The 14,117-nt window shown below is 54.9% G+C and overlaps 3 protein-coding genes and 4 non-coding genes across 16 annotated transcripts; 5 read left to right on the top strand and 2 right to left on the bottom strand.

Moving 5' to 3' along the window:
* Positions 1–936: 936 nt before the first annotated feature.
* Positions 937–5,132, bottom strand: RAB34 (RAB34, member RAS oncogene family). 9 transcript variants are annotated; one of them, XM_063798855.1, is made up of 11 exons: positions 5,022–5,132; positions 3,865–3,943; positions 3,555–3,646; positions 2,645–2,710; positions 2,452–2,553; positions 2,293–2,357; positions 2,108–2,159; positions 1,848–1,929; positions 1,685–1,775; positions 1,446–1,553; positions 937–1,363 (listed from the first exon to the last, which is right to left on the bottom strand). In XM_063798855.1, exons 2-11 carry the CDS (start codon positions 3,916–3,918, stop codon positions 1,296–1,298), a joined length of 780 nt encoding a protein of 259 aa, XP_063654925.1. In that variant the 5' UTR covers positions 3,919–3,943; positions 5,022–5,132; the 3' UTR covers positions 937–1,295. The 9 variants fall into 9 exon arrangements, with proteins under 9 accessions (XP_063654925.1, XP_511360.3, XP_016787656.1 ...); XM_511360.8 differs by having other exon boundaries at positions 4,774–5,085; XM_016932167.3 differs by having other exon boundaries at positions 2,645–2,713; positions 5,022–5,040.
* A 980-nt stretch (positions 5,133–6,112) lies between these two features.
* On the top strand, positions 6,113–10,662 carry RPL23A (ribosomal protein L23a). The gene is made up of 5 exons (XM_511361.8): positions 6,113–6,695; positions 7,368–7,551; positions 9,456–9,632; positions 10,301–10,370; positions 10,597–10,662. The coding sequence occupies exons 1-5, from the start codon at positions 6,671–6,673 to the stop codon at positions 10,609–10,611; spliced, it is 471 nt and encodes a 156-aa protein (XP_511361.2). The 5' UTR covers positions 6,113–6,670; the 3' UTR covers positions 10,612–10,662.
* On the top strand, positions 7,211–7,277 carry LOC112206143 (small nucleolar RNA SNORD42). Its single transcript, XR_002940345.1, has one exon. It is a non-coding gene; the product is annotated as a small nucleolar RNA SNORD42 (small nucleolar RNA).
* Positions 9,315–9,386, top strand: LOC112206153 (small nucleolar RNA Z17). The gene has a single exon (XR_002940354.1). It is a non-coding gene; the product is annotated as a small nucleolar RNA Z17 (small nucleolar RNA).
* LOC112206144 (small nucleolar RNA SNORD42) lies at positions 10,158–10,221 on the top strand. The gene has a single exon (XR_002940346.1). It is a non-coding gene; the product is annotated as a small nucleolar RNA SNORD42 (small nucleolar RNA).
* Positions 10,412–10,483, top strand: LOC112206154 (small nucleolar RNA Z17). Its single transcript, XR_002940355.1, has one exon. It is a non-coding gene; the product is annotated as a small nucleolar RNA Z17 (small nucleolar RNA).
* Positions 10,663–11,075: 413 nt separating the features above from the next.
* TLCD1 (TLC domain containing 1) lies at positions 11,076–13,698 on the bottom strand. 2 transcript variants are annotated; one of them, XM_003315562.5, is made up of 4 exons: positions 13,472–13,698; positions 12,202–12,284; positions 12,032–12,114; positions 11,076–11,621 (listed from the first exon to the last, which is right to left on the bottom strand). In XM_003315562.5, exons 1-4 carry the CDS (start codon positions 13,522–13,524, stop codon positions 11,238–11,240), a joined length of 603 nt encoding a protein of 200 aa, XP_003315610.1. In that variant the 5' UTR covers positions 13,525–13,698; the 3' UTR covers positions 11,076–11,237. The 2 variants fall into 2 exon arrangements, with proteins under 2 accessions (XP_003315610.1, XP_511362.2); XM_511362.9 differs by lacking the exon at positions 13,472–13,698 and adding an exon at positions 12,625–12,975.
* Between the last annotated feature and the right edge of the window lie 419 nt (positions 13,699–14,117).

Below are 14,117 nucleotides of genomic sequence, written 5' to 3'. Positions count from 1 at the left end.
CCTTTCTTTCTTATAAAAGTTAATGGCATAAACAACCAAAAAAACAAAAAAAAAAAAAAAAAAGAAAGAAAAGTTAATGGTTATAACTCCTGAGTTCAAGCAATTCTCCTGCCTCATCCTCCCAAGTAGCTGGAGTTACAGGCACGCAACACCACGCCCGGCTAATTTTTGTATTTTATTTTATTTTATTTTTTTATGAGACAGAGTCTTGCTCTGTCGCCCAGGCTGGAGTGCAGTGGTGCCATCTCGGCTCGCTGCAAGCTCCACCTCCCAGGTTCAGGCCATTCTCCTGCCTCAGCCTCCCAAGTAGCTGGGACTACAGGCACCAGCCACCACGCCTGGCTAATTTTTTGCATTTTTAGTTTCACCTTGTTAGCCAGGATGGTCTCTATCTCCTGACCTCGTGATCCGCACGCCTCGGCCTCCCAAAGTGCTGGGATTACAGGCATGAGCCACCGCGCCCGGCCTAATTTTTGGATTTTAATGGTGACGCGGGTTTCACCATGTTGGCCAGGCTGGTCTCGAACTCCTGAATCCAAGTGATCTGCCTGCCTTGGCCTCCCAAAGTGCTGAGATTACAGGCACGAGCCACCGCACCCTGCCTGGAAAAGTATTTCTTAAAGGGAAGGCAAGAAAAGGGTGAAAAAAAGAAAAAGATTCTCCAGTGGTGAAAATTTGGGTATAAGCACCAAGTAGGAGGACACGTGTGGGGAAAGGATCAGGGGAAAGGGCTCTCAAAGCCAGCCATTCAGACTTCACCCAGTGAGGGCCCAGTGCAGCCCCCAAACTGATGTTTCAGCTCCCAGCCTACCTGAACCTGCCCAGGGGCCAGGGATGGCCAGCACAGCATCCCCAGGGGACTCTAGTGCCAAAATGGCCACACAGTCATGCCCATTCCACATCCATCATCCCCAACAAAGAACTCCAGCCCCAAAGTGCTCGTAACAAAGAAATTTTAATGCATAAGGCACAGTGAGAGGCTGGAATCATTAAGCATCCTCAAACACAAAGGGCCCAGCAGGCTGAGCAAAAGAACAGAGACACTCTCCCTCACTACCACTGGGTGCCCTGGACAGTCCCCTGAGGAGTAGGGGGCATCCAGTCTTTGGCACGGTGCCTGGGGGCAGGAAGTGACTAGCATGGTCCCAGCTACCCCTCTGTGGGAATACTGCCACCAAGAGGCAGCTCTTTGGTCTGGATAAAGTCAGTGCAAATGTCCAGGGGTCAAGCTCTGGAGGAATGAGGGTGGCACAGTGCCCTAGGGCTGGGCAGTCTCTGAACAGTCTCCTCAGCCCTCATGGGCAACATGTGGGCTTCTTCTTGCTGGCAGTTAGGTAGAGGTTGCTGTCATCACTGTTGATGCCTAAAGAAGGGTGGAAAATATGTGAAGCAGGGATTGGAGGCTCACTGTGCCCTCTGCCACCCTCAACCAGGCAAGCACTCACGGACAACATCCCCAATGCGTCGAGCCCCCGATTTCTCCAGCTCAGCCAGCACATTGGCCTCAAAGGTCAGTGCTGCCACACGGAAGAAGAATTCTCGGACATTCTCACCTGACACAGAGAGCAGATAGGTGCTCAGGGGCAGTGCTGGGTCTGGGGACACAGGGCACAGCTGGAGGTGTAGCAGTGAGAGGAGAGCCAGGCAAGAGTGTCACAGCAGAGCCCTAAAGCCTCCAACTCACCAGTGAGAGATGAGACTGCCCAGTACTCAGCCTTCATCTCCTGGGCCACCTGGAGGGCGTCTTTCTCCATCAGCGCATACTGAGCAGGGGTCTGAGGGAAGGCCAGAGTCAGAGGGGGGCATTCCCTCACCAAGCTGGGAAGTCCCCCCACTGGCACACTCACACTCAGATCCTTCTTGGAACCTACAAGGAAGAGAAGCACACTGGAAGGGTCATTCTCCTTCAGGGCATCGGCCAGCCACTGCCTGCCATGGGAGGTGGAAAGTAAGGGATGAGTGAGTCTGCAGGGCCCCTCCCGCTGACATTCATAGGCCCAATTACCCCCTCTCTGGTCCTACATGCATTCTTCTTCTTCCTGACCACCCCTCTGTTCTGAACCTCTCTTCCCGGAGCCTCCCATTATATTGCAGGATGCTCACTTACTTGGTATGTTCCAGAGATGCCACATCATTCAGGTTGAAGACAATGATGATGGCTGGAAGAGTGGCAGAAACAGCCCCAGGTTGACAGGGAAGACACTACTGCTCATTTCCCCAATCCTTCCAGCTCCATATGAGAAGCCATGTGCACTCTGAGACCCACCTACCCCACTTCACCCAGCCCCTTACCTTGAGCTCCTCTATAGTAGGTTGACGCAATGCATTTGAACCTCTCCTGTCCAGCGGTATCCCAACTGGAAGGAAGGAAGAGTGAAGCACAGGTATGTATCTTGGGGGGTGTGGGTGCTGGGGAGAAGGGATAGCTGGAAGGGGTGTGGAAGCACTCACAGCTGCAAACTGAAGGGAATGCCCAGCACCTCAAATCGTTCCATCTCGAAGTCCACTCCAATGGTGGCCTTGTAATTCTTATCAAAGGTGTCTTTGCAGAACCTGAGAGGGTACCAGATGCTGTGATCTGGAGCCAGCCCACCTGGCTAGGCTTGGCCCCACCCTGCCCAGCTCAGCTCCAGCACCCCCTTACCTATTAATGAGGCAAGTCTTCCCCACCGACAGGTCCCCCACCACAATGACCTTGGAGATCTTAAATCTGCTGGACACAAGAGTGGGCAAGGGGAGTGGGCACGAGCTCTTTCACCCTAGGGAGTTCCAATGCTCCCGACTAGGTCCAGAAAGGTAGCTGCACCCAGGCTGAGGGTATTATAGACACCAGGCGTCCCAGGCAGCTGCGTGGACAGGTGTGCTGGGGAGGAGGAGTGTTTTGTGCTCCAGAAGCAGAGAGACATGAATTTGAATCCCAGCTCTCACACTGATTAGCTGTGTGACTTTGGACACGTTATTTAGCCTCTCTAAGCCTCAGTTTAAACATTTAAGTAAAGTTAGTATATATTTTACTGGGTCGTTGTGAAGGTTAAAATGAGATAAATGTCCTATATTCTAAGACACCCTCCCCCCCGCATTTTAATGTCTGAAATCAGGATATATCTTAAGTGATGGACTTTTCCATTCAATAAAGATGATAGTACCCAACACTGCCTGGCACACAGCAAATGCTTAATTAATGGTGCCAACTGTTATCAGTATTACCTTTAAAACCCACAATAAGACTCATCCCTGTAAGCACAGCCAGACCCCTGCCCTGGGGCTCCGTGGATGCTATGTGGGGATCTGAGCAGGTGACCACCTTCCCATTTCAGACACCTTAGTCTCTACTCAGAAATCCAGCTGCCACCCTTCTACCCAACCCCATCTCATAGAACTCACAACAACCTTGTTGGGAGAAAAGGAGGGGATACAGGGGCTTAAAGAGGGGGAAAAAAACATATAGCTGGTAGGGGCTGAAATGAAGCCCCAAGGGGGTGGTTGTTTACCCTCGCTATGACTACAGAGTTTCCTGGGACCTCCTCTCTTTGTTGTGGGTGTCCCTAACTCACCCCACGGTGCCTGTCCGGTGCTCCTGGCAGGCGCAGGTGACGCGGGGGTGGAAGTCTTTGTGCCCGTGCAAAGCGGCCTCCTTCCTCAGGCACTTAGTGGGAAGGATGGAAGAGAATGGAGCTTCCTACTCCTGGCCCTTGTCCCGCAGCCAAGCGGCCCGGGTAGGGGTGGAGTGCAGGGACCACCCAGAAGCACCAGGCCTAGCTGGGTGGCAGGGCTGGGCCCAGTCCTCTAACTGGTCTGGTGCCGCCTCCTCCTCGCCCACACCCCGGGCTGTAGACTGAAGCCCGACGTGGCCCCGGCGCCTACCTGGGGCAGCTCCGCCAGGACGCGATCCCTCCGCACGGGTGCCAGAATGTTCATCCTGCCTGCGGCCTTGCAGGGCGCCCTGAGAAGGCGCCGATGCCGGATCCGCGTCAGCGACCCGGGCGCGTGGAGACCCGACGATCACCCGCGGCCGGGGTGTCCCGACTACAACTCGGGGCCACGGGGACCCTACGGGAGTCCGCGGTCTCGGAGACGCTACGACCACCGCGGGCCACGGAGATGAAACAATCACCCGGGGCCGCGGCGAGCCCAAAATCACCCGGGCCCTGGGCGTCCCGAAGATGACTCTGGGGCGAGGAGACTCTTCGGCCGCCAATTGGGGGCGGGGAGTCCCGTCTGGTGGGGGCCGGGCCCGCGCAGACCCTACGATTACGCGGGGCCGGATAGTTCCTACGATTACGCGGGGCCGGATAGTTCCTACAATAACCCGGGGCCGCGGAGACCCGACGTCATCTCGGGGCTGAGGCTGCCCTACCATTACAGAGCGGCCCGGGGGCGCGGAGCGGCCCCGCCACACGGGGTCAGTGTGGGCAGGGGCGGCGCTGCCAAGGCCCGCAGGCCGCTGGAGGAGGGGGCGAGGGGCCCAGTCCGGCTACAGGGCCTCGAGTCCCACTCCGCTCGGGCTCCGCCAACGCTGTAACACGATCCCCGGAAATTCCTGGAGAAGGGCCGCCCCCCGCCCCTCTCCTGGCGGCTCCAGGCCTCGCTGCCCGCCCTCGCCACCCCCTCCTCTCCACCCCTCTGCGTTGCCCCGCTCAGGCTCCCTCTTTTGACGCTTCACCGGGCACCAGGACCGCCCCGACCCAGGCTGGAGCCTATCCAGATAGGGACTCCCCAGGCTGCTCTCCCCTGCACCTCTATGCCCGGCTGCGCCTTCATGGGGACCCTTACCCAGCCGAATTGGTGATGGGGAATCGGAGACTGCTGCGCAGCATCTGGCGATGCCAGGAACCAGCAGGGAGGGGAAAGGGGGAGAGAAGCGGCCCAAGGAGAGGCGGCGCTTCCCTCCTCAACTCCAGGCCTGGGAGGTGACTCATAGAGTCTGCCCCCTCTCGCCCTTCTGCCCTGGGAGGTCGGGGGTGGGGATGGTGGAGGGGAAGCGTGCGAAGGGGGTGCCAGGGTTAGAATGAGGTGCCCACCGAGGAGAGAGACGTCTGAAGTCTGGCGTCTTTTCCTTCAAGGCTGCTGTGTAGATTGTGAGGTGGGAGGGCTGAAGATCAAGTTCCCTCGAGGGCGGTTAAAGAAGGGCTAAGTGGACCCGGAAACTCTGCTCTTTGGGGTGGTCTCCGCTCTGGGAGGCGGGGACTCCCCTCTGGTATGGGTGTTCATTGTTCTGGCCCCATTGGAATCTATCCCCCAGGGACAACTCCTTTGTGCAAAGTCCTGCAGGATAGAAGAGGGGGCAGTGCACAATCAATTTCACCGTCAAAGGGTACATGTCTGGTTTTATGAAGGGAGAGGGAAGAAGAAGGGATCAAGTGGGGATGGGTTAGGCACACACCTTAGGAGAAGCAAACCTGAGTGTTAAGAAACCTTTCTCTGTGTCTGGGGCTGAATTTGAGGATGTAAAGATGACCAGGACACGGAAGGGAAGACTAGTTTAGGGCAGGGGATTGTGAGTGAAGTTACTAACCAGAAGAACTAGCGAATCTTGGAGAAATGTGTGGAATTTTCATAGAACTTCAAGTGCATTATCAGGAAACGCAGTAAAACTTGACAGTATCAGTGTCGCAGGTAAAGAGGGGCAGGTGTGGCCGCCTTGTACTTCCTCTGACACTTCCCCCTCGTGACTCGATTATTTATTTATTTATTTATTTATTTATTTATTTATTTATTTTGAGACAGGGTCTCACTCTGCCACCCAGGCTGGAATGGCTCATTGCAGCCTCGACCTCCAGGGCTGAAGCGATCCTCCCACCTCAGCCTCCCAAGGAACTGGGACTACAGGCACGCACCACCACGCCCGGCTAATTTTTGTATTCTTTTGTAGAGACAGGGTTTCGCCGTGTTGCCCAGGGTGGTCTCGAACTCCTGGGCTCGAAGCAATTCGTCCACCTCGGCCTCACAAAGTGCTGGGATTACAGGCGTGAGTCACCGCGCCCGGCCCTGACTTGATTTTTTTCTGCCACCAAATCACTGTGTTATTGATAAACCACATTCCTCTCTGGACCTCAGTTCGACCGAGCAAGTCCTGCCCCAGCACTCTAGAACTTAGCTGTATCTAACTCCCGAGTCAATCCAAATGTGTTCTTTCCTCTTGGCAGCGTTCCTGCCTCCTGGCATGGCAATCCTCTTCCCTGAGACTGGCAGTTGCTCAAGATAGGAAGCTCCCGGGACCAGACCCGAGCGACAGCCGGCTACGCCGTCCGCTGGCCTGAACAAATAAACGCGTGTCTTCAAAAAACTACAATCCCCATGGTGGCACGCGCCTGTAGTCCCAGCTACTCTGGTGGCTGAGGCAGGAGAATGGCGTAAACCCGGGAGGCGGAGCTTACAGTGAGCCGAGATCGCGCCACTGCACTCCAGCCTGGGCGACAGAGCGCTCAAAAAAAAAAACAAAACAAACAAAAAAAAAAACTACAACCCCCATGAAGCTTTAGTGCCTTTGAGGGGAGGAGTGGCGCATGTTTGTTCACGCACGAAAAAGAAATTAAACCTAACTACCGTTCCCAGAGGGCGCCGCTCTGCAAATTACCCAATCAGCTCTAAGTACAAAGCATCGCGAGTCTTTAGTGCTCTTTGGCGCTATAAGCCCGTGGGAACGGGCATTGGAGACCCTTTTCACAAGATGGCGCCGAAAGCGAAGAAGGAAGGTGTGTGTGATGGGGCCGCAGCTGGTTTACCGGGGATTGCCGCGCCGCAGAGCGAACGAATTGGGAACACGGCTGCTGGGCTAAGCCCTGAGGGCTCTGCCCCGGGGCTGTTCCCTGCGTTTCGGACACACTGCAGTATACGTGGGCCGCGTGGGCCCAGCCTCGTGGGCTGAGTTCCGGTAGAGGGAGTTGGTGGGGGGCAACGCGGCAGGCATCATCCGCCAGGGAGGGCCAGACATTCGGCTCTGGGAAGCTACACGCATTCACTGGTTGGAGCTCCATGTCCCCGGGCCTGTAAGGAATTAGTGCCCTCAGCTTTAACCATTTTCCTTCTGGTTCATGTTCAACCGGGCTACATTACCCGCCCATCTCTCCGCAGCGTGGTTTTGCGATGGGGTATGTGTAAAATTCGTAGGACATTTTCTGGAAAGTATCAAGCGTTCATTCAGTGCTACTTTGTTTCATAGTCGTATCCCTGGAGTTACTTAGAGTTGGTCGCTTTCGCCTCTGGTATCGTGCATATGATGGAAAAGTTTTAATCTCCTGACACTTGTGATGTCTTCAAAGGAACCACTGATGCACCTGTGGCCAGGGTCGCCCACTGCAGTTCTTGGGGCCGGAAGTGACCGATTTCTAAATCCCGCACCCACGTTTTCTTTCCTTTTCTCCCAGCTCCTGCCCCTCCTAAAGCTGAAGCCAAAGCGAAGGCTTTAAAGGCCAAGAAGGCAGTGTTGAAAGGTGTCCACAGCCACAAAAAGAAGAAGATCCGCACGTCACCCACCTTCCGGCGGCCGAAGACACTGCGACTCCGGAGACAGCCCAAATATCCTCGGAAGAGCGCTCCCAGGAGAAACAAGTCAGTACTGCCCCCTGTACCCATGAAAAGATTTGGGTATTCTCCATTGGTAATTTGGAAATTCACTCACTCTGCGTGATGGTTTCTCAAACACAAATTGTGTCCAGTGTGCTTCTCTAATTGGAAGTATGAGGAGATTGTTTCTGCTGCATTTACAAAACTGGCAGGATCAGCCCAGAGGCCGGGCGCGGTGGCTCACGTCTGTAATCCCAGCACTTTGGGAGGCCGGGGGGGGGCGGATCACTTGAGGTCAGGGGTTTGAGACCAGCCTGAGTGACATGGAGAAACCCCGCGTCTATTAAAAATAGAAAATTCGCCGGGCATGGTGGCGCATGTCTGTAATCCCAGCTACTCGCGGGAGGCTGAGGCAGGAGAATCGCTTGAACCCGGGAAGTGGAGGTTGCGGTGAGCAGAGATCGTACCATTGCATTCCAGCCTGGGCAATAAGAGTGAAACTCCGTCTCAAAAAAAAAAAAACCCTGAGTCTCTCAAAATTTGTTAGGTTAATTATTGCTTCACATGTGGTCACGGTTTGAAAACTTATTTTGGGGGGAGTATAAAGTAGAATACAGAGATTCCTTGCTCATAGCTCCTACTGCTATAGGGAACAATCCTTGAGAGTGAGAACGTGGATTGATTCTTGATTGATAATGGGGATTCCATTATCTGTATTTGGCAGTTATGTCCTGCTGCGGTGTATAGAAGCTTCTTTCCATTCATTTTCCCGAATTTTCATACTGCTCAAGGAACAGTTGGGGGGAAATGGGCAGAAGGTTGGACACTTGAGTATTTGAGCTATCGGTAATAACTGACTTTTTAGGGAGCACAGATTTGAGTAGAGCCATGGTAGTAGTTAGTACCAATAGGTTTTTGCTGCTTCTACTCTTTCTTAACAGAAAAAGTGGATTGTGTTCATATAGGAAAGCAGTTCACAGACTGTCTTCCTGCCCCTCCCGCCACCAAGCTGGACCTAGAATCAAGTGTGACTTTAAATGGGGAAAGCTGTGTTACAGTTGTGCTTAAGCCACTGCTGTGGCTTAACCTCAGCTGTGCATAAGAATTTGCTCCTGGCTGGCCGGGCGCGGTGGCTCACGCCTGTAATCCCAGCACTTTGGGAGGCTGAGGCGGGCGGATCACGAGATCAGGAGATCGAGACCATCCTGGCTAACACGGTGAAACCCCGTCTCTACTAAAAATACAAAAAAAATTAGCCGGGCGTGGTGGCAGGCGCCGCTAGTCCCAGCTACTGAGTCCCAGGCTACCTGTAGTCCCAGCTACTGAGTCCCAGGCTACCTGTAGTCCCAGGCTACCTGTAGTCCCAGGCTGAAGCAGGAGAATGGTGTGAACCCAGGAAGCGGAGCTTGCAGCGAGCCAAGATCCTGTCACTGCACTCCAGCCTGGGCGAAGCGAGACTCTGTCTCAAAAAAAAAAAAAAAAAAAAAAAGGGAATTTGCCTCTGGCCCGATTCTCCTGCCTCAGCCTCTTGAGTAGCTCGGACTACAGGCGTGCACCACCACGCCCAGCTAATTTTTGTATTTTTAGTTGAGAGGGAGTTTCACCATGTTGGCCAGGATGGTCACGATCTCTTGACCTCGTGATCAGCCTGCCTCAGCCTCCCAAAGTGCTGGGAATACAGCCATGAGCCAGCACACCTGGCCCAAAGATGATTCTTTAATCACTTGAGGTTGTAAGAGCCCTTCAAGAGAAAGAAAATGCACAACGTTCTGCCCCTGGGATTGGGGCTTCAGGCCCTTAGATTTCAGGGTGCAGATGATGACACTGTAAAGCGACCAAAGTCTGAACAAAGTGATTGGTACCTCGTTGTCTGATGCACCTAGGCTCTCCTGGCTCTGGGCTCCAAAAGAATGGGCCCAGGCCAGGTGACCCCATTTTGCCTCTCCCAGGCTTGACCACTATGCTATCATCAAGTTTCCGCTGACCACTGAGTCTGCCATGAAGAAGATAGAAGACAACAACACACTTGTGTTCATTGTGGATGTTAAAGCCAACAAGCACCAGATTAAACAGGCTGTGAAGAAGCTGTATGACATTGATGTGGCCAAGGTCAACACCCTGATTCGGTGAGTTGGGCCTCAAGGGATGGGGAGCAGGCTGGACCAGCAGTCTGGAGCCAAAAAAACCTGCATTTCATGAAGCTTTTTGATGTTTAGGTAGTCCTGGTAATGCAGGACTACACGTGTAGTCCGAGCTATGCAGGAGGATCTCTTGAGGCCAGGAATCACCCATGATTGCCCCATTGTACTCCAGCCTGAGCAACCAAGCAAGGCCCTTTTTTAAAAAAAAATTCCCCTGGACCTTTCAGCAGGGGAAAAAGGTTCCTTGACTTAAACTTGGTGTAGGTTTAGCAGTGTGTGTGAGCCTTGAGGCAGGAATTACAGGCTGCCTTAGTTACAGACCTTTGTGTGGACCTGAGGCAATGCTTTCTAGGACTTGATTGGGGGTTGGTGCTCATTTTCTGGGTCCCTACTTCTATTGGGAAAGGCAACTAGAGTGCGACACGTGGCAGATTACCTTGGTTTAAGTCTTAATGTGGCCTGTGGTGTTTCCCATAAGAGAATTGGCTTTGTGGCTTCATGGTGTCCTCTGGGCTAATGATGGAAAAATCATTATTGGAAAAGAATGACATGAACAAAGGAACCACTGAAGTGCCGGAGGACTGGAGGAGGAAGGGGGAGGGTGTGGGGGCAGTTGAGGGTGGCAGGGACTAAGGCTTCCTTCTCTACCCTAGGCCTGATGGAGAGAAGAAGGCATATGTTCGACTGGCTCCTGATTACGATGCTTTGGATGTTGCCAACAAAGTAAGTTTCCTTCCTACAAACCCCTTAATGCTCACCCCTTGGGTGCAAATGATGCATATGTTAGCGACCAAAGCCTGATCTTTGCTGATTAGTCATAATTAACTGACTGCACCCCTATCCTTGACAAACCTTATCCTCACATTCCTCATTTTGCTTTCTAAAAATAACATTCCAGCTTAATCTTCATATTTCAAGTCCAGTAACGAGGCTCCCTTTTGTTTTTCAGATTGGGATCATCTAAACTGAGTCCAGCTGCCTAATTCTGAATATATATATATATCTTTTCACCATATACATGCCTGTCTGTCAATTTCTGGTTGGGCTGGGAGGCCACACACACACACTGACATGACAGGGCTTGGGCAAGACTCCTGTTCTAGTTATCCTTTTGAAATACCTCACCCTGCCACTCCACCATGTATGATCACTCCAGAGATCTTTGTGACTAGAGTTAGTGTCCTAGGAAAACCAGAACTCAGAACTTGCCTCCATGGTTGAGGGTAACAAGCTGTACAAGAACCCCTTTTATCCCTGGAAGAGGCTGTGTATGAAACCAATGCCCAGGGTTTGAAGGGTGTTAGCATCCATTTCAGGGGAGTGTGGATTGGCTGGCTCTCTGGTAGCATTTTGTCCTCACACACCCATCTACTATGTCCAACCGGTCTGTCTGCTTCCCTCACCCCTTGCCCAATAAAGGACAAGGACTTCAGAGGAGTACTTTCATTAGTGTTTTCAATAGTGTGGGCGCAGGCTCAGAAGGTGGAGAGGCTGGCCTCAGAGGACACCCAGGCTTGGGGCTAAGTCCCAGTGTCCATGTGAAGCTGTTTCTGGCCTTGTCCGTTTTTGTTGTCCCAGGCTCTGTGCCTCTCACTCAGTCAAGAACTTGTCTTTGTGTTGCTTCTTGGGGACATGCTCAGGGCAGAAGTCAGAGCGGAGGAGGCGGGAAAAGTAGATTATGATCATCACGTCCAGCATGAGCAGGATACCCAGCAGGAAGGTGCCCAGGGTCCTCTGGTTCACATAACGCAAGAAGAAATGGGTGAGGTAGGCCTGAGGGGCCAGGCGGAAGAGAAAGTACATGACCAGGTTCACATACTTGTTAACCCGGTAGAGGAGATGATCCTGGGCATTACTGATTTTCATCATCATGCGAATGGTGAGGAAGATGTTGCTGACTTCCACCAGTAGTGTTAAGACACCCCCACCGACAAAGCTGCTCCAAAAGATGCCGGAGAAGAAGGCACCCATGGCCTAGAGGGAAGAAAGAATAGGAGTTAGGGAACCCAGATGCAGACGCTTTCCTGGAAGTTTGGGGGGTGTGGGTATCAGATTGAGGGCTGGAAAATCCCAAATTTCCCCCTGGAATAATAGTTTATAGTGGATAAGATGCTTTGTTTTGTTAGTTCAACATTACTAGATTTTGATTCCTGCTCACAGCTGGCTGTGGGTGATGTTCAGTCTAAAGAGGCAGTGAAACCATGGGTTGCTGGCCTCAGTGAACAAGTACAGACTGCCAACCTCCAGCATCCTAGCATAAGAAGTAGCACACAGGTCGGGGGCGGGTGGTAAGAAAACACGGCCTTCTCCCAGATTCAGAAAGACGGAGCTGAGACTAGATTACTGACACCAGGCCTATACCACATAGTCTGCTTCTCTCTTACCATGACGTGATGGACAAGGTATTCCCAAGAGGCTCGCGTCTGTCCGCTAGTCACGATGTCCACCGTATCGTGGATGAAATACCCTAGTGGAGGGATGGGGCAAGAGATCATGAACTGAGCTTCCTTCTCCCTGTCCCCAATTTGCCTCCCGCTTCCTGGGCAAGACCTACCCGCAGAGAAGCAAACGAGCAAATAGCCAGAAAGTGACCACGCCGTCTCAATCTCCACTAACATGTCAGGAGTCTGCCATACACTGGAAAGGAGGGAAGAGGAGGCTCTGCATTTCGGCACCCTCAAGGACCATCAACTTCTCGGTTACCCTTCGCAGCCCCGGGGGAGCCTGGGCTCGCGCTAGTGGCTGACTGGGAAGCTAAGAGTGGCTGGGCAAAACCCAAGAGCCTCCAGTTTCCCAGGGGCGATCCCCCTCCCCTGGGGCCACTGCGGCTTTTGGTTGGATAGGATACCAAACGGGATCAGGTGAGACTGCGTGGCCTCAGCCCGCCGGTGAGCGATGGGGGTAGTAACACAAGAGCCGGCCCCGGCTCCCCGCTCAGGATCCCCTGGCCACCTCATTTCCACAGTCGCTCACTCACCACAGCAGTGCCCAGATCCCCGACACAATGGAGTGAGCGAAGGAGACGAGCAGGTTGTGCCAGCGCCAGGTGCGCAGGGGGTCGGCGCGCACGTGCACGGGTAGGGGCAGGCGACAGAGCGCGCGCCGGAGCGCCCGGAAGGTCAGCGTGGCGCCCAGGAGCAGCGGCAGGGCGGGGTGCAGCAGTCGGGGCATGCTGGCCCTCCCTGCCGTCCGCCCTCGAGGCCGCCTCCTAGGTCTGTTCTGGGAACCGGGGTCCCTCTCGGGCCAGTCTAGGCCGGCCGCCAGCCCCACACAGTTGGCGAAGCCCTCTAGGCCCCTTGGCTCCTCCTCGCCCTCCCTGCGAGGCCTCTGCCCCCGCCCCCAGCCGCCCGCGCCCCCGCCCCGCCCGCCTGCCTCCGCCCCCGCCCCGCCCCGCCCGCCTGCCCCCGCCCCTCAGGCGCTGCTGCCGCGCGAGCCGGGTGTCCCCGTGGCCTCTCGGCCACCGGCCGGCTCCCGCGGACTTCGGGTAACTAGGAGCTGTGCTGAGGGCGTCGTCGCCGAGACACCCCTCGCTGGCGCCTCCCGACTGCCGACGGAGTCCCCGCTGCCCTCGCTCGCCTGGCCTCATTAACCCGCGTCCCTACTTTTCCCCGGGCCACCGGCTACCCCGCCCTGGGCGGGTACCGCGAGAGCTCTCTCCGCCCTCTACTTTCTGCGCAGAGCTGGACGGGACCCGACACGCCCACGCCCCCTAAGTCCTGGTCCTGGGGTGGGCTCGGGAGCCCCGCGTCCGACAGTGGTCTCCGTGCAGACCCAGTGCCCCTACCGCACCACTCGCAGTCTTCTGGCCGGAGTCCCGTGTTTACCTGTCCCTCCCGCGCCCGCGAGGTGGGCACTTGGGAACTGCTGAGTAACCCATCGCCACCTCTTCCCGCCGGCTCTTAAACTCCTGGGGCCGGGCGACTGTCACAGTCCTCCCTCAGACAGTCCCGGCCCTCGGCCCGGCTCCCCGGAGGCTGGGCAAGCAAGACCTCCGATTTGCCGGGACAGCTGGAGTGACCCGCGCTCTCCAAGCCGGTAGCTTGCAGCAGTTGCGGCTCCTAGTCACTAGGTGTCAGCCTGCCCTCACTGTGGCGCGGGCTCCCCCTCCCGCCTCCGAGCGAGGCAGCTGCTTTCGGGGAGAGTTTAGGTATAAACTCTGGGCGAAAGGAGGAGCAGCTGAGAGCCAGCGAGGGAAGTTAAGCGGAGATGAGAGCGGGGAGGGAGAAGAGGGTGGTAATAGAGGAGGGGCGGGAAGAAGCGGGGGAGGGGAAAGGTGCTGCGGGCGGGAGGAAGAAGCCGAAAACCTGAGGCGCAAGGACCCAGGGACCAAGCCGTTTGAGTGTTTTCCTTCCCTATGGCTCCAAGGTTACACATTAACCCCTGTGGGACTCTTAAGTCAACCAAAGCCCAGTCGGTTTCTAGGTGAGAACACGGGTGTCCTGGGTGAGCGGCTTTCCCGCCCCTCCCCTT

Source organism: Pan troglodytes, chromosome 19, assembly GCF_028858775.2.
Source record: "Pan troglodytes isolate AG18354 chromosome 19, NHGRI_mPanTro3-v2.0_pri, whole genome shotgun sequence".
NCBI classification, from domain to species: Eukaryota; Metazoa; Chordata; class Mammalia; order Primates; family Hominidae; genus Pan; species Pan troglodytes.
This window is presented reverse-complemented; position numbering and strand designations above follow the sequence as displayed.